This window comes from Equus przewalskii, chromosome 10 (genome assembly GCF_037783145.1).
Source record: "Equus przewalskii isolate Varuska chromosome 10, EquPr2, whole genome shotgun sequence".
Classification (NCBI taxonomy): Eukaryota; Metazoa; Chordata; class Mammalia; order Perissodactyla; family Equidae; genus Equus; species Equus przewalskii.
The window spans coordinates 52,263,864-52,289,992 of NC_091840.1; the positions used below are offsets into that span (position 1 = coordinate 52,263,864).

General features: G+C 48.3%; 1 protein-coding gene across 2 annotated transcripts; it reads right to left on the reverse strand.

The window, feature by feature from the left end:
- Positions 1–9,984: 9,984 nt before the first annotated feature.
- DHRS7C (dehydrogenase/reductase 7C) lies at positions 9,985–25,857 on the reverse strand. Of its 2 annotated transcripts, none has more exons than XM_070561069.1 (7): positions 25,588–25,857; positions 25,206–25,365; positions 18,667–18,779; positions 17,173–17,383; positions 15,372–15,464; positions 11,276–11,431; positions 9,985–10,244 (listed from the first exon to the last, which is right to left on the reverse strand). In XM_070561069.1, the coding sequence occupies exons 2-7, from the start codon at positions 25,357–25,359 to the stop codon at positions 10,036–10,038; spliced, it is 936 nt and encodes a 311-aa protein (XP_070417170.1). In that variant the 5' UTR covers positions 25,360–25,365; positions 25,588–25,857; the 3' UTR covers positions 9,985–10,035. The 2 variants fall into 2 exon arrangements, with proteins under 2 accessions (XP_070417170.1, XP_008507372.1); XM_008509150.2 differs by having other exon boundaries at positions 17,173–17,386; positions 25,588–25,735.
- Between the last annotated feature and the right edge of the window lie 272 nt (positions 25,858–26,129).

The following is a 26,129-nucleotide window of genomic DNA, read 5'->3' on the forward strand; positions in this document are numbered from 1 at the left end:
TTGACAAAGGAGCTGAGGGCCTACAATGGAGGAAAGAAAATCTCTTCAACAAATGGTGCTGGGAAAAATGGACAGCCACATGTAAAAGAATGAAAATCAACCATTCTTTTTCACCATTTACTAAAATAAACTCAAAATGGATCAAAGACCTAGAGATTAGGCCTGAAACAATAAGTCTTCTAGAAGAGAATATCGGCAGTACACTCTTTGACATCAGCTTCAAAAGAATCTTTTCAGACACCATAACCCCTCACATGAGGGAAACAATAGAAAGAATAAACAAATGGGACTTCATCAGACTAAAGAGCTTCTTCAAGGCAAGGGAAAACAGGATTGAAACAAAAAAACAGCCCACTAATTGGGAAAAAATATTCACAAGTTATTTATCCAACAAAGGGTTAATCTCCATAACATACAAAGAACTCACACAACTCAACAACAAAAAATCAAACAACCCAATTACAAAATGGGCAGGGGACATGAACAGACATTTCTCCATAGAAGATATACGGATGGCCAATAGACACATGAAAAGATGCTCATCATCACTAATCATCAGGGAAATGCAAATCAAAACTACACTAAGATATCACCTTACACCTGTTAGAATGGCAAAAATATCCAAAACCAAGAGTGACAAATGTTGGAGAGGCTGTGGAGAAAAGGGAACCCTCATACACTGTTGGTGGGAATGCAAACTGGTGCACCCACTATGGAAAACAGTATGGAGATTCCTCAAAAAGTTAAGAATAGAAATACCTTATGACCCAGCCATCCCACTACTGGGTATCTATCCTAAGAACCTGAAATCAGCAATTTCAGAAGCTCCATGCACCCCTATGTTCATCGCAGCATTATTCACAATAGCCAAGTCATGGAACCAACTTAAGTGCCCAGCAACTGATGATTGTATAAAGAAGATGTGGTATACATATACAATGGAATACTACTCAGCCATAAAAAAGGACAAAGTCGTCCCATTCACAACAACATGGATAGACCTTGAGGATATTATGTTGAGTGAAATAAGCCAGACAGAGAAAGACGAACTCTGTATGACTCTACTCATAGGTGGTAGTTAACACATGGACAAAGAGAACTGATCAGTGGTTGCCAGGGGAAAGGGGGGTGGGGGGAGGGCACTAGGGGTGAAGTGGTGTACCTACAACATGACTAATAATGATGTACAACTGTAATTTCACAAGGATGTTAACTTTCATAACCTTAATAAAAAAAAATAGGGAAAGTCTCTTAAAGTGAGACTCCAAATCCAGAAATTTTAAAGAAAAAAAAATAAATAAAAATAAAGGGATTTTCGGCATGTCAACTATGACAAGAGAAAGAAGTGGACTTATATGTATGCACATGGTGAAGATGCCCGAGACAGACTCGTAAGAGGAGAAACAAGTTATAGAACAGTATGGTGTAGTATGATGCTTAAAAAAAGAAAAGACTGGGGGCTGGCCCCGTGGCCGAGTGGTTAAGTTCGTGCACTCCGCTGCAAGTGGCCCAGTGTTTCGTTGGTTCGAATCCTGGGCGCGGACATGGCACTGCTCATCAAACCACGCTGAGGCAGTGTCCCACATGCTACAACTAGAAGGACCCACAACGAAGAATATACAACTATGTACCGGGGGGCTTTGGGGAGAAAAAGGAAAAAATAAAATCTTTAAAAAAAAAAAAGAAAAGACTGGAAAGCCATATACCAATTGACTCAGCAGCACTTTTTCCCCCTTAATTTTACACCTAAGGGACAGAATTGTAGCAGGGGTCTGGGACTCCACTGTCAATATTACAGGTTTCTGTACAAGACTTTTACATAATGAACATGTATCGATTTCATAATTATGAAAAGCAATAAAGAAATAGGAAAGTTGGATGGAGAATAATAAAACTAATGGACACACTTATGCAGGCATTTTGGTCCATATAGACAGTCACGCTCCCTGGGACATCTTTGAGACCATAGTCTGAGCCTTATCTGTCTTTGCAACATCCGTAGCATCTGGACTGGTAGGTTCTCAGTCAGTGCTATTTAAAGTAAAATGAATAAATAATAAAAGTTATTCTTGGGACATGTTCAAGTTAGCATCATTGTTTTGTTTTGGCTCATTACTTCCTACTTTTCTTCAGGTCTTTTCTTCTCACTAATCCACTGTGATTCATTGCCCCAGAACAGGACTTAACAAGATCCCAGAGCCAGGGAGTGGCAGTCACTGGGGTGTTGAAGGCTGGCTGTCCCCATCATTGGTCCACTTGCTTAGAGCTCTCTTTCTCATCCTTACTTACATGACCCCTGTTAGATTTGTGTGGTTCAGGGGTAGCTTCCCACATGCAGGTTGCTGAAAGAATGGTACTCTGATGCTGAAGGCCTGGGGGCCGAACTCTTGTCATCTGCATACCCCTTTACCTTCAGATCCTCAAAGCACTTCATTTATCCCCAAAACGATGCTATGAAATAAGCAATAGCTTCACCTGTGTTTTACTGAGGATACTTATGCTTACAAAAGCCACATAATGTGCCCCACATCACGCAGCCAGTGAGCTGTGGAGGTGGAACTCTGGCAGTTCTGTCTGACTGCCGTCCTGCAAGCCTTTGTGTTTAGAGAAGAATGAGAGGCTTCAGCCTGGAGCTCTCTCCTCAACCCCGTCCAGATTCCAAGGTCCTAAGGTCTTCCCAGTGGCTCTCTCTGTCCAGGGAGATGCAGCTGACACTCTCCCATGAGCATGAACCCAACAGCCAGTTATGTATACGCTGTAGGCAAGACTTGTTTTTTTAACTTGTAAAAATCATAAAACATAAAAATGGAAGTGTAAATCATGTATGCAAACAGTTTAAAGAAGACTAATAAAACTATCCCTTTTGTACTCACCACTCAGCTTAAGAAGTACCCACTTGACCCGTACACCTGAAGGCCCAGGGCCTCCCCTCGGTCACATGCCCACCCCTACCCATCACAGACGTCACCATTCTCCCGATTTCTCCTAATCCTTCTCTTTTCTTTAGAGTTTCATCACATATGTGTTTATGCCTAAATAGTATATTGATTAATTTTATTTTTGAACTTTAAATCCTTTAAATTTGTTCTGCTCTGTGCTTTTAATTTTGCAAGTTTTAATTTAAAGCCATTTATTTGAGTCTAGAGTCATCAACCTGTCCTCCTTTTGTGAATGGTTATATCTAAGTTGGAAGTGATCTTCTATTTGACTCAGTGACCTTTCCGTCATCATTGCCATCTACTGTCATATTTCGCTTCACTTCCACAAAGCCTTAAAGGACTAGGTAAATTTGGGTGTGAAATTCAATTCAATTTCGTCAGAATTTAATCGTATATAAACAACTATATATCTCTATGCAGAACAAAAGAATGACCCAAATATCTACCACCCTAGGATGTAGATTGATTGATTTGAGTCAGGTGAACGTGCTATCCTAATTCAAACTCAGTATTTCACAAATGTCAGCATCTTCTCCTCTATGGTTGATCTCTCGTATTCCCAGTAAAACCCTCCAGTCACCTTTGACCTCTATTTCTCCCTTATCCCTCACTCGGAATCAACTGCCGAATCTTGGCAGTTACACGTTCCTGCATCACTTCATTCCTTCCACCTGACCCTCTCTGTCCATCACCTGGATTATCTCAACAGCCTCCCGACACGTCTCCCAACTCAGCTGCAGCCCTCCTGAGGGCTCTCGCACTCGTGGTCCGCTGTAGTCTTTCCGAAGCCTGGCTCTGTCCCACTCCCTTGACTATTACCTCCTCTCCCTCACCCCTTTCTTGAAGAGTCAGGCTCACCCACATGGACTGGAAGGTGATGGAATAAGGGGTGGACACAACTCAAGCTGGCCCAGTTTTTCTTTCCCAGAAACTTGTAATGGGGTGGGGGGTGTTCAAGAGACAGAGTCAGCTTGCTCTGGAGAATCAAGCTCTGAGATTCTGTAAATTTAGGGTCAGATTTAACATCTCAGCAGATCAAGGACTCATGCAAGCAGAAATGTGGGGGCAGAAATCCTAAGTAAACGGGAAGAGAGTCTACAAAGAGAAGAGAAAAATGGGACAGATGCACAAAAAGAATCAGACAAGACACCATGCAGAGAGAGAGAGAGAGAGAGAGAGAATAAATTCCTGTTTTACAGGAACAAATTTGAGTAAATTTCAGTTTCTTGCAAACTATTGACCCCTAAGATGCTGGTCTACCTCAAATGATGCCACCTTCCAAAAAGTCTTGAGTCTTAGCTGGGGTTTCCCTGAAGACAGAGCCTGCAACAAGGACGGGGAGGAGGTAGTCATGGGGAAGGTGACCCCAGGAAGCAGGGAGTGGGGAGAGAAAGACAGGACAGGAGAAAAGGCCAAGAGTCTGCTTTATTGAGCTGGGTGCCCTGGGAGCACCTGGGCTCGACCCTGTTGCAGACCCTGTGAGGAACCAGATAGAACGTGTTCAGATTAGCCCCTCCAAAGGGCAAGAGGTTGGGTCACTGCCCGACAACTCCTGTCCCCTGTTGGTTGAACGTTGCCCTCCAGGGACATTAACTTCTGCAATTCTGGCTGTACCTGCAAGTGCAGGTGAAGCATGAAGGAACTCTCGTGCCCCAGAGAAAGCCCCGAGACAGCCAAGTGGAGAGGGGAGGCGGAACAGTATCGGCATGCGCACGCACGGGGACCTGCCACCATAGCTGCAACAGACACTGGGGACGGGGAGGGGATGTGTCATGGGGAGCCAAGTGTCTGCTAAACCTTCCAGATTCCTCTATGCTTTATATACCTGGACATTCCTCTTTTAACCAACCAGGCACTATCTAGTCCAGACCAAACTTCCCCACCATACCTCAGCCTTCGTAACGGAAGCTCCTTGACTTAATCTTGCAACCCAGAGTTCCCCGAATACCACTGTTGACTGGGGCACACTAGGAAGGGGACTGAACTGCCCTACATTTGGAAACCTACATTTGGAAACCGCACCCAGTTCTAACACGGAAAGGACTATTTTATTGATCATCTTCCTCTGCAAGTGCTCCAGCCATCTCCACCCACAAGTCCCATCTCTGCCATCGCCCAGCTGCACAACTTTGGTTAAATTACCACCCCCACCTCCACACCCCAAGCTTTCTGAGCCTCTGTTTTCCTCACCAGTAGAAATGGAACTACTAATATCTATCTTGGAGGCTTGCTGGGAGCATTGCCTAAGGTGATGTGTGAAAGTACCTAGTAAGGGAACAAGTAGATTGCAAAAGCTCTGTGTAGGTCACTTCCCTTGTGTATGTCTTCTCCAGGGATAAGTACTTGCAAGAGGGGCTGTTTTGCCTGCAAAATGTGTTCTCCTTTTTTTCATGTAAGAGCCTCTTAGCTTTCTCTTGGGAAACCACCCCTTCCTCGCTCTATCCATCAGACAGAGCTGCCCCACGTCTCCTGACCTAGAATGGGCACATGGCCCAGGCCCGGTAATCAGACCCACAGCGGTGGTTTTAAGATGGCCACGTGGTCCATTGGGTGTCAGTACTTTAGTGTGGACTACTGGGAAAGAGGAATCTCTTTCTACTTGACTTCTGAGCAGATAGGACGTGAGCCTGGAGCTGTCAGCGTCCATCTCGTCACAATGAGGCGGCGAGTCTTCTGAGAGTGAAGCTCACCCAGTGGAATAAGTTGCTGAGAGATGGTAAAAAGAAAAAAAAAAAGACTTAATCCTGGTGGCACCATTTGGACGCCGGGATCTAACTATGCCTGAAATAGGACTTTCTAGTTACTTAGGTGAATAAATGTTTGAGTTGAGTTTCTGCCACTTGTAACCCCCAAAGTCATAACTGACGTTAGCATTTGCCTTCTTAAGGATTCAAATGGCCAGCCATGGGAGAAGGAGCGGTAATAAGTGTGAGAGGCCTTGGACAACCAGGGTGGCCCGCGGCCCACTTTGGCTCATGGTGTGTCTCTACCAAGCTATCAATTCACTCTGATGAGGGGTCTCAAGTCGGAGAAGACCACCTGCTTCCAGGAAGGGTGAGGGAAGCAGGGCTGGCAGCTGGCGGGGTCTTTCCTGGCTGAGCAGACCGCATGCACGTTCCTGGTTGATGCTGGGCCACTGACCTGGGCCCATCCTCCTGCACTAGACCCTACCCACCATGCCGACTGGACCCTCCCCCTTCAGGGCACCAGGCTCAGTGTTTCTGACCCTCCATCCACAGCGAAACTGTCCTCCTGTGAGCCCAGCCTCGCAGCCACGTACTCAGCTGATGTGTAGTCAGACCTGCGTGGAGCATTCTGGAGATAATAGTTCAACCTGCAGGGATTCTGGTGTCTAAAATTCCCACTAGCAATTTCAGAGCAAGAAGGGCCTTTCGATTAGGAGCTGCTTCATCGTCTGAGGACATACAGAGCCAGCAGTTTCTTTGGGCTCAGTAACACTTAGGAGGATGCTGTGTGTCCTTGAGTGATTGGCCCCCTTTCCTCTGGTTCTCGACTTTTCCCAAGGGAGTCTCACAAGTTTCTTCCGGATATTGGCTGTGTTAGTCAAGATCCGGCTGGAAACTGATACAAACTCAAATGGGGTGTGTTAGTCTGCTAGCACTGCTGTAAGAAATGGCCAGAAACTGGGCAGCTTACAACAACAGAAATGGGTTGTCTCACAGTTCTGGAGGCTAGAAGTCCAAGACCAAGGGGTGGGCGGCGCCGTGCTCTCCCTGGGACCTGCAGGAGAGAACGCTTCCTTGCCTCTTCCTGGCTTCTGGTGGGTGCTGGCAATGCCTGGCCTTCCTTGGCTTGCAGATGCCTCACTCCAAGCTCTGCCTGGGTCATCACGTGGCATTCTCCCTGTGAGTCTCTGGCTTCACATGGCTCTCTTCTTATAAGGACACCAGTCACAGTGAATTAGGGCTCCACCCACCTCTATGATGACCTCACGTTAACTAGTTACACCTGCATTGGCTCCCTTTCCAAATAAGGTGACATTTCTGAGGTGCTGGGGGTTAGGACTTCCACATATCTTTTTATGGGGGACAAAATCCAACCCACAACATGGGGTAATGAAGTGTAATGGGGTAAGGAGAGTGTAATGAAGAAACTAGTTAGAGAGGTGTGGTCAACACAAGATGATGGTGCACCCAGGGCTAACAACAGCCAGGAGTCACGAGCACCCTGAGATCTGAAGGGGCAAAGGGAAGGAGCAGTTCCAGAGTGTAACCCAAGGGGACGGCTGCCTGACAGGAGCCGTGGCTTTCAGTGGTGGATGGCAATCAAGCCACAGCAACCTGGCAGGGAGAGAGCTGGGGACCTCATTCTCTTTCTGCCAGCCAATCTGCAATGGCCGAACCCAATCAGTAGCCAAGAGAGCCCACAGCTGCAGCCCAGGAAGGCCAGCCTCCTGGAGCACCATGATGGCAAGGTAACAGGATCTGGAGGGGTAGAAACTGTCTCAGACACCGGCCTTGGCACCCTAGCACTGTACCTCTATTTGTGTTGTCTTCCGGGGGCCATTCTTCAGGGGCCCCTGAGGCTCCAGGCGATGTGCTCTCAACGCCAAAGATTCTCCTGCTCTTCAGAGAAGTGCCCGGATGTCAGCAGTGCTTGCCAGTGTATGTGATTGGTTTTTTTTCTCTGCTTTATGCTTTCCCACTTTTTCCAATTTTTAAAATTTTGTAGATATTGGGCGAAAAACCCAGAAAACCACCTCCCTCTCTCTCAGCGTGGAGTACTGAGGGTTGTTTCAAGCTCTGCAGTGTCCTCCACCACAGTCAGTCACTCTGTGGCTCCTGGAGTCCAGTTCTTCTGTGTCCCAGGGTCTAAGGGCCCTCAGGACGTCCTGATTCAGTCTAGGGAATCTTGCAGAGTTTTCTCCTCTGTGAAATGGATTTATCAGCCCTTGCAATGGATCAAGGTTGCTGTGAAGACAAAATGGGATCTCAGAGGCGAACGCTCATCGGAGATTATGAATTGCATGTAATTGTGCGGGATTACTACTATTACGCTCTGCCGGGTTTCAGCGGAGCGAAGCTAGCTGTAGAAGAGGTTTGGAACAACCGCGACACCTGGTGGCCATTCTTCATATTGCATGACCCCCCCTAATTTTTTTGCCTGTATGTTTCAACTTCAGGGCTGTGAATTTTGGTTGGCTAGGCTGGTGAGATACCCCATCCTGAGAGGGCAGGAGGGCTTGAGGGAACACAGGGACATCTGAAAGGCAAGAGGGAGCATCAATCAGCGGGAGACCAAAGTCCATGGACAGGAAATTCAACTTTGGGGTGCCTGGGGTGCCGGGTAGGCAGTCCTGCTGAGGCTGGGTCCATCCGCGGGTCTCTGACCCACGTCGGCTGCAGGGCCCCTCCGCCAGGCAGCAGGGGACAGCAAAGCAGACCCACTGACACGGGAGTGGGTCTTCCTGCTCCGTTGCTCCACGTGGCTTCTTTTGGGGGAATCCCAGGGGCTTCCCTGGAAGTCTGAGGGAAATCTGAGGTCTTCCCCCGACCTCGGGATCCTCGCTGTCCCAGAATGTGGCTCAGTGCCAGCGTGGACGCTCCCAAGACGCAGTCCCTCCCTATCCTTCCCCGCTCTCCACCCAAAAATATCGTGCCCTCTGCCCCGCTGCAGTGAACTCCCCTGAGGGGAGACAGCGCCCTACAGGGAGCAGGTTAGGACCCCTGTGGCCCAGGCTCCAGCCCTTCTTGTCCTAAGCTGCCACCTCCGTTTCTGGGACCAATCAAGTTTCAGTCCTTTTCCTGAGGCTGTGGTCTCCAGTGTCCCCCACGTCTCCGTGCGCTCTCCGTTGGTTTTGGCTTGAGCACCCCTACGACGCATGCTCCCCCAAGAACAACAATAAAAGCTCTCGAAGGATGGCCGGTCGTCTTGCTGGCTCTAGGGCTCTGCTGCCCGCTGCTTGACTGACCTCCTAAGTGCTGGTGTCACATCTTGACCGTCAGCCTATCCTGGGGCAGGTCAGCTCCGGCTCCGCGGTGACGCGGAGATCCTGGGCGTTTTGCTTTTAAAATTAAGGGTTATATATGTGTGTATATGCACCATATGAATGTTAATTTTGCAAATGGCTGGGGTTCCGGGAGGAAATTTGGGTCCTCTTTCATGATAAATATTAGAAAAGTTTGAATCAGTAGTTACAACATTAGTGCAAAAAATGGACCCTACACTTTCCAAGATGCCAAGAATCATTAACTGTTTTGATAAGAAAAACTAAAGGAGGAGAAACACCCCCCAATAACCAGGATGAGAGTTTTAAATGAAGTTTTCTTTGAGAATGTAAGAAAAGGCTGGAATGAGGTGGCAGCCCCGGGGCAGAAGTTCTCGAGATTCGCTGCATCTTAGAATTAACTGAGAAACTTAAAATGCAGCTGTGTCTGGGCCCTCCTTCAAACCAATTAAATCTGGGGAAGAGGCTGATTCTGATGTGCTGCCAGGACGGAAAATTAAAGCTCTGGTGTGCTGCCAACCTGGGAGCGGACAGCCACATGTGGCTATTTAAGTTCAGATTAATTAAAATTAAATAAAGTTAAAAATTCGGTTTCTCAGTTGCACAGGCCACATTTCCAAGTGCTCTGCAGCCACATGTGGCTAGTGGCTGCCATATTGGACAATGAAGATTATGGAATATTTCCATCACGGCGGCAAGTTCTATTTGGCAGCGCTGTCCTAGGGGTTGCCAAGCCTTGCTTTGGTTGTTGGAGGCTGACGTGGGCAGGTCACCCTTGTATAAAATGGAGGTGGTTTTCTGAGTTCTTGAGCAGGCTGTTGGTGCATGGGTGTGTATGTGGGGGTTGGACCCGTTATGGTTCCTGTTTTTCTGCTCAGTTGTCACCTTACAGAGTCGAGAAGCTTCTGGAAGTATGTCCTGGGAATGTCGAGTGGGAGACACCCAGAGGCCCCGCAGTGACGGGGCTGGCCCCCGAGCCATCCTCACTGGGATGGTGAACATCTCCCACGGGGAGAGTGAGGCTAGGGGGATGCTTGTGTGGGACTCCCGATGCAGGAGGACGGAGGAACCAGCACCTACCAGGAAAGCCTTTATTCCCATCAGGGTGACCCATTTGGCCTCCTGCATTTAACCCTCCTCTGGGACACTGAGTTTCTCCCTCACCCCACAGGCCACCACAGCGAAGAAGAACTCTGGGAAGAAGGTGCGGATGTACACGGCCGCCTTGGGGATGGGGTTGGCCATGAAGACCTCCTGCTTCTTCCGTCTCACAGTGCGCATCACCTCCTCGGCCACGTCCACAGGGTGTACCCCGTAGGTCAGCTTCCTGAAAAAGACTGAAAAGCCCCCAGGAGAGGGCGGGGGTTACAGCCTCAGCAGGAGAAAGTCGGTCAGAACCCTCTGCACCCAAAGATAGGGAAGTGAGTGCCATGTCTGGAGTGATGGGCTCCGGGCCAGCTCTGCCGTCACTGGCTGTGAGGCCCCGGGGAGACGCTTCACCCCTCTGCACCTCAGCACGTTCATCCGTAAAGTGGGCAGTTTCCTGCCATATTAATTTTGCAGAGTGGTTATGAGCGTAGAAGGGATGAGAAAGACCTTAGAAAATAAGAAGCCGTCAGAGGAATTCGGGACTGTTGTTTATAACTCTGGCGAAGCTGTGCTTGTCAAGAACCCCCTGGAACCACTGCCCACCTCTTGGTTCATCTTGACTCGTTAGTGTAGACAGAGCGTTGGGCAGTGTTGCAGCTCTGTGTAGAGCGTTCTAGGATGGTAGTAATAATAAGGCACATCTGCAGAGCCTTCCCTAGCGCTGGTTGCTGTTCCGAACCCTTTACTGGCTGGAACCTTCAGTCCTGCCGATGGCTCTATGAGGTAGTGATTACTATCGTCTCTCATTTTCTAAAGGGGAAACCGAGGCACGGAGATTAAGGGAATTGCCCGTGTTTAAACATTTAGTATGTGATGGAGGCAGGCTTCAAATGCAGTCTGGCGCCAGACTCTCTGCCTCTACTCGGTGCTGCTGCCTAGAGGAAGGAGAGCAGAAAGCTCTTGAAGACCAAATCCTGGCTATTCCACATGGGAAACTGAGGCCCAGAGACAGGCAGTCACATGGCCAAGGTCACAGAGCCTGTGAGTGACACAGCCCAGGCGGGCCTTGGTCTGCTGGTTGCAGGTTAGGACTGTCTCTACCTGGGGTCTCAGAACTGAATTCATGGGGCCCCCTGTTGGGAGCTCCCTGCTGTTCGCTGGGTGCAGGGGCCTCTCTGTCCCAGTCTCATGCTTCTGGGCGCAAGGAAACCGGGCTGTGCCAGGGGCCCCCCAGAGCCCTCTCCAACCCCCTCCCTGCGGCTTCCCTCTGAGCACTCACATTTCCAGATGGAAGCCTCCCAGTTTCCGTGGCCCGGATACACGTGATATGACCGGATGAAAGTGGGGCTCACAGTGCTGACGAGAACGTCGTATTCCTCCACTTCGGCTCGGAGACAGTCAAAGAAGCCAAGTGCTGCGTGCTTGGAGGCAGCATCTGGAAGAGAACCAGCCAGAGGAGAGTGCAGGGGGGACCCATCCTTTAGGGTCTTTATGGAGGCTTTATTGCATAGGCCTGATTGATTAAATCATTGACCATTGGTGATTGAACTCAATCTCTAGCCCCTCTTTCTTCCCCAGAAAGCAGGGATGGGGGTGAGGGGGAGGGGGGTGGGATGGAAAGTTCCAACCCTCTAATCACATGGTTGGTTCCCTTGGCCACCAGCCCCATCCTTAGGTGCTTTCAAAAAGTCGTCTCATCAACATAACAAAAGACACCTTGATTGCTCTCTTCCCTTAGGAAATTCCAAGAATTTTAGGAGTTCTGTGCCAGAAACAGGATGAAGACCAAATATATCTATTTCTTGTTATAAATCAAATATCACAATACTAAATGGCTCATTAAAAAGAAATTGCCAGCATGCTGGCCAAGCCAAACCCAACTGGGCTCCTGGGTTGCCCTCCCTGGGTTACACAACGAATTTACATACGTCGTCTAATTCCATCTTCTCTGCGCCTGTGTGAGACTGGCTAGCTCATTAATTTAATATACTGAATCAAGAGAAACAGGCTATTATCCTCACTTTATGAATAATGAAGAACGAGAAACTCAGAGCTTATGTGAAAGGCGCCAAGTTGCACAGCCAAAGGTGACAGAGTGTCCGCTAGCGTCCAGGCCTCCTGTCTCCTATGCTCCGTGAGGACTCCCCTTGTTATTCACGGGGACCCCAACTTTGCCTGTATTAAATGGGTTATCCTCACCAACAGGAAAGTACAAATCAAAACCACAATGAGATCCCTTCACACCACTAGGATGGCTAGAATCAAAAAGATAGATAATAACAAGTGACAGCAAGGAGTGGAGAAATTGGAACCTCATGCATTGAGGGCGAGAATGTGAAATAGTGCAGCTGCTATGGAAAAGTCTGGCAGGTCCCCAAACAGTTAAACACAGAGTCACCATGTGACCCAACAATTCCACTCCTGGGCATATACCCAAGAGAAATGAAAGGATATGTCCACACAAAGACTTGTCCATGAATGTCCATGGCAGCATTCTTCTAATAGTTAATATTCGTAATAGCTAAAAAGTGAAAACAACTGATGAATGGATAAATGTGGTATATCTAGACAATGGAATATTATTCAGCCATAAAAAGGAGTGAAGTACTGATTACATGCTACAACATGGATGAGCCTTGAAAACTTGCTAAGAGAAAGAAGCCAGACTTAAAGGATCACATATTGTATGATTCTGCTTATATGAAATGTCCAGAATAGGCAAATCCATAAGGACAGGAAGTAGATTAGTGGTTGCCTAGGGCTAGAGGGAGAGGGGTGGGGGGATAAAAAGGTGGTAGCTATGAGGGTGTGGGGTTTCTTTTTGGGGTAGTGAAGGCGTTCTACAACTGATTGTGGGGATGGATGCACAGCTCTATGAATAGACCAAAAGCCACTGAATGAGTAAATATACTAAAGCCACTTGAAATGAGTGAATTGTATGGTATGTGAATAATGTGTCGATATAGCTGAAACCCCCCCCAAAAAAGGTTATCAACTTGTTCTTCATTCATCTACCAACTTGTCAATTCCTTCAGTCATTCAACAGCACAGCCCCTGCTCTGGGCCAGGCCCTGGCCGAGGAGCTGGAGACAGAGGTGGGTCGAGTGGCTCTGCCCTCGTGGACCCCACAGTGCAGCAGGTGGTTCCCATGAGGTGTGGTTAGTGCAGGAGACGGGCATGAGCTGAGACAGGCTGTGCCACCTCCAAGCCCGTGTATCTGATCTGAGCCTCAGAGACCCCAGTCTCCCTGCCTGGACAGTAATTGGCAGCCAAAGGCATTTCTTTTGGGTGTGGAAGGAGACCCACCCATGCAGTCACATGACCAGCCTCCAGTGCCTGTCAGAAGCCAGACCTGGAGGAAGGAGAGACCTTGGGGCCAGCCCAGGGTGGCCTCTCTGCAGTTGTGATATTTACATGGGAAACCCTGCAGCCCTTAATTCCTCAGTTGCAGAGGAGCCAGACCATGCACGGCTGACGGGGTAGAGAGAGCCTTGTTAAATTCTCCACCCTCAATGCTGTGTTTTGGAAATGCTCCAAGGAAACCGGTGCATTGGACCCCTGTTGGTTGGTCGCCAAAGGGCCCATTGCAATGCTCATGCTGCAGTGTATCATGTCACTGCTGTCTCTGTCCTTAGCACCTGGCTTTAGGCATTCGATTGCTGTTTGTTGAATGGATGAAGGTATGGAGCTAGGAAAGGGACAAGTAATTGGGCTCCTGAAAATAACATGTACAGAGAGTTTACAAGTAGAGGGAATAGTGGTGAGATTCATCAATGGGCTGGGGAAGAGAGGGAAATGAGGGACATGGCAAAGACTGTCATGTGCAGACCAAGCTCCATTCTTCCCTCCTTCCTGGGCCCACATGTAGACTGTACTTCCCAGCATCCCTTGCAGCTAGGTGTAAGCACGTGGCTGGGCTCTCAGCAGCGGGATGTGAGCAGGTGCTGTGTGCTAACTCCTGGTCTGGGGCTTTAGACATTGGGCATGCCTCCCCAGGGCTCTCTGCCCTCTTCTTGCCAGCCAGAACCCAGATGGAGTGGGAACCAGATTTGACCACGTGGAAAATGATGCCAAGGCAATGACTTGACATGACTCTGGGTCCCTGAGTGACTGTGAGGGTGGCAGTGCCTGCTGACCTGGCCCATCCCATTGAGACCGTTACATGGAGGGGTGATAAACGTCTTCATTTTTATATCACAGTCTTACAGCATCTTAGGCTTAATCTAACTAATGCAAATAGGAAAAGAAAACACTATTAGGAGGAATATTATGGGCTGAGATACGCCATCCCAAATTCCTATGTTGAGGTCCTAACCCTGCTATCTCAGAATGTGAGTGTAATTGGAGACAGGGCCTTTAAAGAGGTGATTACATTAAAATGAGGCTTTAGGGGCCCTAATACAATCTGACTGTGCCCTTATGAGAAGAGAAAGTTTAGACACACAGAGAGACGCCAGGGATGCACACACTCAGAGGGAAGACCACGTGAGGGCACAGAGAAGGCAGCCATCCACCAGCCAAGGAGAGAGGCCTCAGGAGAAACCAACCCTGCTGACTCCTTGATCTCGGACTTGCAGCCTCCAGAACTGTGAGACATAAACGCCTGTTATTTAAGCCCCCCAGTTTGTGGTGTCCAATCAGGGAACCTACCCATTTTTCTTTCCTCTTCCCCTCCCACACTTCTACCCACCAGACATTTATGGAGCTCCTATTTAATACATGATAGTGTGGGCCATAAAGCAATGTATAAGGTGTGTTCCTCATCCTCCCAGATCCCACCTCATGGAAGGTGGGAGTGTCTCCAGAATTTTCCCATCTGGATCCCTTGAACATACACTGAGAAGTCCTTCTCCTCCTCAGACTTCTTAAACGCCTCTCTGCTTTGGAATCTCTCCCTCACCTCTCCTGGAATTCGGCCCCTTTCCTTTTCTCCTTCCTCCTTCCACAGAACTTGTCCATCCCGCTCCCATTTTGTGATGTACACCCATCTTTTCTTTCCCAGTTGTAAGTCTTTCCTGTCCTACAAGGGCGCCTTTACGGAGGAAGGGGCCTCTGAGCCCTGGCTGTGCACCCATGTCAGGGGCGGAACCTCCCTCTGGCGTGGCTCATGTTCAGCCAGGGCACGTCCTGACCACCTGTGAGACGTGAGCTTCCGGAGGAGACGAACCTTATCTTTCCTGTCTCAGCATCTCCTGTAGTCACCACACACCACAGGTGCTCAACCACAGAACTGAAGGGATGAAAGCAAAACCAACAGTCCATTTCATCTCTGGGCTCCTCCCCCCGTGTAACCATGTGCCTGGTTCTAGACACGGCATCTCTTGTCTTGTAAGACGTATAACATAAGACGAAACATTTTTGTTTTAGCGACTTACAAGCTGTCCGAAACGGGATCCCCAGCTTTCCTTGGATGTTATTCACTAAGACGATTTGGCCTGTCCTCCGGGAGATCATGTTGGGAAGCAGGGCTGGAAGGCACAGGACAAGGAGTGACCGTTACAAATCTGAGACAGAGTCAGGAAGCAGCAGGCAGACCCTTTCCCCAGACCCCTTTATCACACAGGGCTCCTCTGACCCCCCGGTTGTTAGATTACAATGGGGCAGATGGGACGGACACAGCCAGCATTGATCCAGTGTTTCCTGTGCGTGGGCTGGGCACAACTGGTAAACTGCTGGGTGATTCGAAATGCCCCACCCACGTGCATGAAGTGACTCGGATTTCAATAGTGAGAAAGGTAATCCCTACAATGCTCCTGCTGCCTCCAGTAGGAAGTCTCCTGTTGATTCCAACGTGTCTTCAACACCTCTCTTGCATGTGCACATCTTTTAACAAGACAGGAAACATTTCAGTCTTGTGTCTTGAGAGAACTTAAGGACTTCGTTTTGATTTCAGATTTTCCTCTATTTATTGAAAGGGAAAGGGGTTTTTAACTTATGGTGGTATTATAAAGATTTCCTCCTAAAATGAATTAACTTAAAAATGAGGAAATTTAGAGAAAGATATGAAGTAAATAATAGTATAGGTGGAATAGGGATATGGCAAGAATCAAAAAACTCCACTTTCAGAATGGTCAATTACGTCCAGCCCTTGCCTGTTAGAGATGGGTAAACTGAGGCCCAGAGCTGTGGACTCAGGTCTCCTAGCAAGTTAGTGACCCAACCAGGGAGATAACCAGCCCTAGCCTTTTCCACTCGACTTCTGCACTCCTCGCTTTGACGCCAGTGAACCCTGAGTTTGACTGAATGACACAGCTTGGCTGGCCTGCTTGGTGTGTCTGGGGACTGGGTTGGAGGAAACTTATCTCTGGGGCACCATTTTAGAAGCTCTGGGAAGGCATTTTTTCCTCCAATACTTCTTTCCCTTTACGTGTCCCAGTTCTTGGAGTCCCATTGTCATGGAGATTCTGGCCCTAGGGAAGGTGGCTCTAAGATGGCGCTTTCTCAGCCCCTGCTAGGGCACCCCACTCCCAAAATTTAGAAATTCTCCATGCTTACATTCTCCCTCTTGAGTTTTCGCTTTGATAAACTGTTTTTGGGGGGTGGGGCGTTTCAACTCTTAGTTATATTCCATGTCATCTCTGGTACCAACCTCCCAGGCTTCAGACCTGCACTTGAACTTGGCAGTGAGAAATCTCCACACAGGAGCCAGCATTTTACCCTCAAAAGGGAAACATCTTCCTGCCTTCCCTGTTTCTGCAAAGGGATGGGCAGTATTCTGCATCTCTTGTCGTCTGGGGATAGACCTTTTTCTTCTTCATTTCTGAGGACAGAATCTCTACCTTTGACCAACTGCCATGGTTAGGAGCAGACCAACTGCAAGGTTAATATATCACAAAGTATGCAAAGGATGAAGAAAATGGGCCAGAGACGTCACGGGGGATTGAAGAGGAAGCCATGGACATGAGTAAGAACATGGGGGCAAAGGGCAGGACTCGGGTGGGGAGGCAGGTTTCACAGAGGGAGAAGTTGCAAGATACCAGTAAGATCCTTTCAAAATCCCTTCTCTTTCATCAACATTTATAGTCAGAATGTTGAAAGCTTTCACCAAATACGTAGGGATTTTTCTGGGGGTGCTCGAGACTCCATCCAGAATTGGATGACCATCTGGCTACATAACAGAGCCCTCCCTAGCAGGTGGTGGCCCAGAAATGCATGAGAAGGCCAAACTCACGAGACCTTTGGTCAATGTGATGGGCCCGAAGTAATTGGCATCCATGATCTTTTTGTCGAGCTCCAGAGAAATCTTATGGGCAGGCCCCTTCACCTTCACGCTGGCGTTGTTGATGAGGATGTCCACACAGCCATAGCAATCCAGGACCTCTTTTGCCACATCTTGGACACAGCTGATATCCGAGAGGTCCAGGAGGACCAGCTTTGGGGTGAATGTCTGCTGAACCAATGAGAGAGTCAAGGCTAGTGTGGGAACACCTCTCTCGCACAGATCTGGGGGGCCCTCCATCTAACAGCCACCCCCTTGGAAATTCAGAGCTCATGGAGTGACTACAAAAGTACAAATGATGAGGAAGAAGCAGAAATGACTCTGGCAGGAAGTAAACTGATGGGGAATCCAGCCTTGGGGACCAGAGCAGCAATCACAACGACAATTCAAACACACAAACATGCAGTAATAAGTCGGAACTTTCGGCCAAGAGGCTAGAACTGATAAATCCACGTGAATATCGCCCATCCCAGTGGAGGCTGTGTGCTGATTCCAGTGGTGAGGTCATTACTTATAACCTTTCTGAGCTTCTTTTTGGGAATTGCTTTCCAAACTGGCCTGCAAGCCATAAGAGAATCTATCACAGTACTTTGTAGCCACTTTTGATTTTTACCAAAATCATACACTCAACATGGTATTTTTGGAGCACCATCTAAAGGCCAGGCACTGTGTTCCACCCTGGACACTCAGTGTCATCAAGACTCTCATGGTCTAGAGTGGGGACAGATGGGAGAATTGATGATACCATGTGGTAAATGCAATTCCAGTGTTTGACAATCACTAGTCCTGAGATAGGCCCTTGAAAAGAGGGTTCCCCAGTCAAGTTTATTTGGGAAACACAGATTGTCATATGTTCTTTTGGAGATACACAATGCACGTTAGCATATCAAAGGCTCTGAAAAGTCCTGCAAAAAAAGAAACCAACCAGACCAGCCTGGCTTAACTCAGTATTTCCCACACAATGGGCCTCAGAAGCTCATTTTTACTCAATACTTAAGAATATTGCAAGAAGCATACCTTGGAGAATGCAGTGTTGTCCTGTTTGCTCCATTTCCACAAATACCAGACTTAGTTCTGAATTATTTCTGGCTGTTTCCAAAACCAAATTCAGCGTCAAGGGCAAAGATTTAACCAAAAAAATCCCGAAGAGAGCTCTGAAGGCAATTCCCTAAATAATACTCTTGAAATGCTTTGAAAACTGCAGCTGCGTTGAAATAAGTGTTCGCTTCCAGGTGACTTCTTAGAAGGGGACTTCCTTTCTCTGATTTCTTTGAAGGCGATATCATTTGCGGGATTATTTTTGCGTGTTTATAATCACAGCCCATACCTGTGACATTCTCTATCTTCTGGATCCTCTTTGAGTGTGACTCAAATAGAATAGGGGGTGGGGAGGGTCAATGAAGGCTCAGGGTGCCCGGGAGCTACTCAAGCCGACTGCTGGGAGGCCTTACCTTGCTGGGGTCAGCCACACTGATCAAGGCATCATATAGCATCTCCAGCCTCTCCCAGTTCTTTCCGCACAGCACCAGCCTTGCCCCGCCTGTGTGGAACACCCGAGCACACTCTGTGGGGAAGAAGGAAAGAGGGCAGGGTGCACTGTGTGGTTGGAGCCACTCATGGTGAGCCCCTCATTCTTACAAATTCAAGAATTCAAAGAATGCAAAAGTCTTAGGGCCATGAGGTCCTTTAGAGGTCATTTCACTCAACCTCCTCCCCAGGCTGGGATTTTTCTCTCATTTCCAGCCTCAGCAGGGTTGCCTCCTGTGAAGGGGAGCTCACAGTGGGGTGAAACAGCCCTTCCTTCATTGGATAGTTCCTATTATTAGGACCTTCTTCCTTAAACTGGACAGAAAAATGACCCTGTGCTCCTAGCCGTTCAGGACTAAAGCCCTAAATGTATCTCCATCTTAAGATATTGGAAACAGCTACCACATTTTTGTTTGTTTGTTTTGAGGAAGATTAAGCCTGAGCTAACATTTGCCACCAACCCTTCTCTTTTTTTGCTGAGGAGGATTGGCCCTGAGCTAACATCTATGCCCATCTTCCTCTATTTTATAGGTGGGACGTCTACCACAGCATGGCTTGACAAGTGGTGTGTACGTAGGTCCCCACCCAGGATCCGAACCAGCGAACCCTGGGCTGCCAAAGCAGAGCACGCAAACTTAACTGCTACACCACCAGGCCAGCCCCCAGCCACCAGGTTTTTCTCAGACCAAACATCACCAGTTTCCTCCACGTTTTCTTTGTGGATAGATACTCCGGCCAGGGTTCTTTTCATTACAAAAGTAAACCTGCCTTCTGTGTAGTTCAGTTCATTCTGGACTAATTCCTGACGCCCCCGGTACAGATCTTTCTCAGCTGGGAGATGGCTGGTAGACACACAGCATTCTTGTTTCCCAATAATACTGACACTTAAGAACTATAAAAGCTAGCGTGTCTTGAGAGTTTACTTGTTCTGGAGACTACGAGAGATTGACCTATATTAGGTTATTTAATTCTCACAATAACCCAGTGAAGTGGCATCTTAGGTTGGGTTCCTTAGAGGCAGAATCAGAGACAGGGACTCAGGTGGCCAGGATTTACTGAGGGACTAATGCCCTTCAGAGAGAGTCTATCAGGGAGCAAGGGCATGAGGTGGTGCGGGCAAGGATGTGGTCTCAGGTAAAGTCTAGCCTTGGCTGGATCCAAGGAAGGTTCTGGATGACCCTGAAGGAAGAAACCGTAACAGAAATGATTTATAGAATTTTATCCTTAAGAAAACCTTCTTTACAACAGAAAACATAAAGAAAAATTAAGAGGAAGATAATTGAGGAAACCTATTCATAATATATATGTCAGAAAAGGGTTAATTTAATGGATCTACTAATCAATAAGAAAAAAGATAAAGACTCTAATAAAGAAATCGGCTAATGAGATGAGTAAGTGATTCATAAGAGAAATACATAGAGCTAATATACAGCAGATAAAATTTCAATGCCAATAATAAAGGAATGCAAATTAAAATTTGACACTAAGTTTAACCTGTTAGATAATTAAAAATGAAAGTGGTAATAGGCACACATTCACTGATGGTGGTAGTATAAATTGCCAGTCTTTTGGAAGAAAAATTTGATGGTATCCTTAAAAGTAAGTGTGGACTTTCATCTAGTAATTTCCTTAATGGACATTTATTCTAAGGAAAAAATTAAGAATGGCTGCATAGACATAATTATAATATTGTTATCTTGGTATCATTATAATAGTAAAGAGTCAAAGATGATTGTAAATGTCCAAGATTGTAGGAAGTTGGTTAAGTAAATGATGGTGCATCTATATATCAAATTTTTTTGTTTGTTTTTGTTTTTTTGGTGAGGAAGATTGGCCCTGAGCTAACACCTGTTGCCAATCTTCCTCTTTTTGCTTGAGGAAGAGTGGCCCTGAGCTAACATCTGTGCCCATCTTTCTCTATTTTGTACGTGGGACGCCACCACAGCATGATTAATGTACGTTTGAGCAGTGTATGTTTGAGCCTAGGATTGGAACCCGTGAACTCAGGCCACCAAAGCAGATCTCGCTGAACTTCCACTATGTAACCAGGCCAGCACCTATATCAAATATTTTGAAGGCTTTAAATGGGTCTACTGATATGGAAAGAAGTTCACAATATAGTAAAGTTTAAAAAAAAAGACTCAAAACTGTGTGTCTAATAGAATGCCATAACACTTGACTCTCTCTGTGTGTGTGATTGGATATTAAATTGTACATATGTATATGTAACAGGATTTTAAATTGGAAGTTTGACTGAGGCATGAAGATCAAATAGACGTAAAATTCCAAAGTCAGGTGCCCATCCAAGATGCAGATTTTCAAAGGAAATAACTAAAACGCTGTTTTCTGAAGCTCAATACCTTTTACCCAAAGATAGGACACAACGGATCAAGGACGAGATGAGAGGGGGGACTTTGAAGGAGGATTTTTTTGGAGAGACCTGTAATGTGACTCTTTGCCCATTATCTCCATCCTTGAGGGAAGGTAGCCGGTGGGACCGTTTGAACAGCGTGCCAGGAGTTCCCGGCAGCTGGGCGTCCGGACTGATGAGTCGCAGCTGAGAAAGCTAATGGGCAAGGGCCTGGGGCCCCATGGCCCTCCCAGAGCAGAGGAGACGACAGAAGAGGCCTGGGCTGCCCGTGGGGATGGCTCTGTGCCACCCAAGAGCCCACCGCACAGCCACAGCGGACCAGAGGTAGGTCACGAGTTATGGTTGGGCCCAAGAGGGCCTCCTGGAAGGGCAGTGGGAGTCCGGAAGAGAGGGCCTGGGTGGAGTAGATACCCGAAGAGCAAGGGCGTGTGGGGACGGAGCAGGAGTGCACCCACTTCACAGAAAGTGCGGGCGAGTGTTCCCAGGGAGGCCCTCGGAAGGATGCACAAAAGGGCTGCAATAGGAAGAATCAGACTCGGTTTTCAACACGTGCCAGACCATGGGGCTCGAAGCCATCTTCTAACAGTGTCCAGCAGGCAGGATTTTTCCTGCCCTCTCTCTCCCTTCCTTCCTGCCCTCCACCCCCAGAGGGTCAGAAAGAGCCGCAAGCTGGCCGGCACCTGCGCTAGGTGGGGAGCGGAGCGGAGAGGGAGGACTTTCACCTTCAATGGAAATTGTCACGTTCATTCATGGATTCGACTGGGCATCTCGATTTCTGAGTCAATGCTGTGTCTGGGGACGTACCATGACCAAAGGATTTTGTATAATCTAATGGTAATCAAAAAGTCATGAGACTACCTGATTTTTTTTTAAAAAGTCAAGACACAGAGGCGGGACTTTCCCCTTTGCATGATTTCGAGAGAGGGAGCGGTCTCCCTTCACCCCTGCTTCCGGCTCACTCGCTGCTGGTTACATGCGCAGAAGCATCGTAAAGGGGCTGAAAGGAAACAGAACGAGGTGTTCCTGAGGGGGTGGGGTTCTGCGTGTGTTTTATGTTCTTTTTACTTGAAAAATCCTTTTTAATGTATTTGGCTTTTCTGATAGCAGAATTCACTAAAAGACACTTGATTTGGAGGGAGAAAGCCTGGCCTCCGCCTTTGGGCTGTCATACTGACGGGCGACAGCAGCCGTGCTTGGCATGTTTTACAAACCGAGAGATGACGTGGTTTACCCACAGCCCCACAGCTGGTCAGTGGTGAAGCCGGGATGTGAGCCCAAGCAGCGACGTTCCTGTCAGGGGGCCTTGCTCCACGCTAGGTGGCCTCTTGGCCCCGCTGCTGAGAGAGGAGCTGGCCCTCCCTTGCATGACGATGGGCACACTTACAAGCCGGGCAGGGGGGCAGGTAAGGGGCCTGTGGCCAGGAGCCAGACCACACCTCTGGCCCTGACCTCCCTCGGAGAGGTAGCCGGCCGGGAGCCTTCTTTACCATCACCGTTTCCCCTCTCCCAGCTTGCCTCTCCCAGGTGGGCCCGCGAAGCAGGAGCCCGGGGTGCGGTCACTGCTTCGGTACACAAGCCCCAAGGTGCCCTCCTGAAAAAGTCGTTTCTGCTAACGCCAGGCTTTAGGCATATCCAGGAGTTCTCACTTTCGTTCTTCATCAGCTCAGTCAGCATTTATCACGTGTCAAGCATGTGGACATCGGGCTTTTTCTTTTTCACGCAGCAGATGTAAATTGAGCCCTGACTTCCGTATTTCCTCAAATCGAAGATGCCATCAACTGTAAGATGCTTCCTGATTTCAGAGATATTAAAATGCAAAAGGTGGGCTTGTGACTATTTTAAGGTACCATTGATGGAAAGACAATCAGCTCGATTTCAGACAAATTCAGAAAAAGGTGAAAAACTGTGCATCTCAGAGGTGAAGAAACGCAGGCAGGGCTGTGCTCCCTGAAGCAGTTTGAGTACAGGGGTTCAGTATTTTGAGAGCCGCTCTTGCTGCAGACACAGTGGGTACCAGGTGACTGGATTGCCGCCTTGGCTCAATCGGTGTCCTGCCCTGTCTGATTTCCCGAGTGAACAGCTTGGCCCTGGGCTCCTTGCTGCTATCCAGTACCACCCGCCAGGCTCGGCTGGCTCCCAGGGGACCGGGGGTGTGCATCAGTCACTCAGTGCCCCTCACCTTTTTCTTGCCTCGGATCTGAGAAATGGAGCAGTTGGAACCTGGAGTCGCTGTGGTCAGCAGCATGTCCTGGCTAGGCGTTTATTTAAGGTCACGCACGCCCCACTTCTCAAGTTACTTCTACATGCTTGGACCTTATTTTTTTTCTGCTTTGCATTTCTTTGCAGGGTGGGTCCATGAGAGACAGGAGAAAAGAGCACTGATGGTAGTCGTGACAGAGACCAGACCATAGTCCTCTGAAAATGCCATTTTGCTCCTGAGATGTATTTCCTGGGTATCTGATTTGTAAAATGTGTGACTATAACCAAATGAGGCTGAAAAAAAAAAGACTTCTAAACCAAATATACATCTCTTGGCAACAGTGATTCTGTGTAGTAAGACGGAAAATCAGGGAGGGCAGAGAAGAAATGAGCAGCCTCCTCAACCAATAGGATCTAATCCACATTCGTAGGCCACTCCACCCACCAGCAGAATGCACCCTCTTCTCAAGCACCCACGGATCATTCACCAAGACAGTCCATCTCCTGGGCTGTGAAACAGACTCAACAAATTGAAGAGAATTGAAACCATACAGATATGTTCTCTGAACACACTGGAATCTTGTTAGAAATCAATAAAACAAATATCCAATGACATACTTATCCAAGTGAGTGCCTTCCCTCATCAGATGGTCACTTTTAGAGGCTACTTATTAAATAAACACTTTATTTGAGTCTTACTATGTGCCAGGCTTTGAGGTGGTGGCGGGGACACCAGTGTGAGCACAACACAGGCTCCACCACAGGGAGCTTGTAGCTAGTGGACCAGCCAAGAAACACACAGATACAGCACAGCGTGGGACGTGCACTCGTGGTGTGTTTCTTCGGTGAAGGGGTCTCATGTCGGCAGCTGGCCTGATGCTAGATAGATATATTCTACTTGAGCAAGGTTTTCCCGAAGACTTTGACTCTGAGTGCCTCTAGGTGGGGGTGTCTCTGCTCCAAATCCCCAGGCAACCTACTCCTTGCAATCTTGTGTCTGGTCTGATTGACAAATGCGTGTGCCCTGGTTTGTCCCTGTAGGAGCCGGAGTTTGTGTCCCCCTCCCTTTTGAGTACTGAGTCTAATGCTGCAGGATGTCCTCTTTGGGAATTGCTTCTGGGACCCATTTGGGACCACACAGAGAGTCTAGTTTATCTGCCTTAACGCTTTGTGTTTTTTTTCTTACATGGGGTGCCAGAAGCAGAAGGGCCCTTCGAGACCACCTAATTCAGGGGCTGCAAAGTAAATGCCTTCAAGGCCAGGAGGCGGTATGGTTGAGAGAATCAGGCCACGTGTGACCATGGGGATCAGCGGGGAGTGTGGCACACTGGAGAATACATGTTCTGCCTAAATTTGTTCGTCATTATTACCTTTACTAACACTTGGGTGGCACCCACTCCAGCTCCAGGCGCTGTTCTAAGTACTTTCCATCTGTTAATTCATTTATTACTCACAACAACATTATGAGGTCGAGACTACTAGTGTCCTCACTTTACAGATGAGAAATCCAAGGCAGAGAAGTGCAGTCACCGGCTAGGAAGTGGTAGAACCCAGCTCCCACATCTGGGCTCATAACCAGTCCACTGCCCCAGCTAAGGGCCTTGCATTTGAAAATTTCTGGAAACTCCAAGAAGGCAAAACAGTTCACCTCTGCAGACCCGTTTTGGCCCTTACGCTGTGAGTTTGCAGCCCCAGATATTCTAATCTCCTCATTGCCGAGGCGAGGCAGCTGCAGCCCCCACAAGAGAGGACGCTCGCTGGTTAATGACAGAGGCCAGGAAAGAACACAGCCTTGCCCCCCGCTTCTGCCTCGCAGTCTTGCCTGCACGCCACCCTGCCACCGCTTGTCCCTTAAGGCAGGAGTGGGCACGAGTGGGCGCGAAGCCAGCTTACCCTTTCCCAGTCCTGAGATGGCGTCGGTGATCACCACCACCTTGTTCTGCACGGCTGACTTTGACCAGAGCCTGGACACCTCCTGGTAGATGAAGAGAAGGCCACTGATCCCCAGCAGCAGCAGGGGCAGCATGAGCACAGCTGTGACTCCCATCTTGTTCTGGGGGAAATCGGGAAAAAGGAACTGGCTTTGCAAAGAGACTCTGAGGAGGGCCCCTGGGGCGGGGGGTGGCCCCAGGCTGCAGAATGCACTCGCTCATGCACTCGCTCATGCACTAAGCCCTGAGAGCGGGGCTCTGTGCAAGCTCCCGGATGGCTGCTTCCGCTGAACACCCGTGAGCATGCTCGTCCCCAAACGTCCAGTGAAGAGGAAATTACTCACGGTGTCTCCGAAAGCAAACAGAATCCAGGGGGCCTGCCCTCCCAAAGGCTAATTGCAAATTTAATTAAAATGGGTCTGCATTTTTGGAAGGAAATCCATGTGTTAAGGCCACTTGCTTGGGCCCTAATGGCTATTTATAGCTCTCACTGCGCTAAAGAGCTTTTCAGGGTAAATATAGCGTCTATTCTGATATTCAGGGACACATGCTGGCCGGATCTGATTTCAGAGTTCTTGCCAGCACTTTTAAAGCTCTCTGGCTTGCCTGACGATGAGAGGTTTCCTCTGCAGTTCACGGCTGGGCATGAGGGATTAGAATCAACATCCTTGCCCTCATTTCCTATAATGTTCATATCGAGTAGCTTCCAGGTAGCTCAGACCTGCGTGGCAGTGAGCCATCTGGCCTTCCCTTTCTGGTTGGGGATGAAAAGCATAGCAAAACTGTTAAACAGAATAGAATGAACAATCCCAAGAATGAACCCCTTGGAGGCGTGACGTGAACTATTGAAAGAGCAGTGTTTGGGGAGTGTTTCTCATTAGTCAAG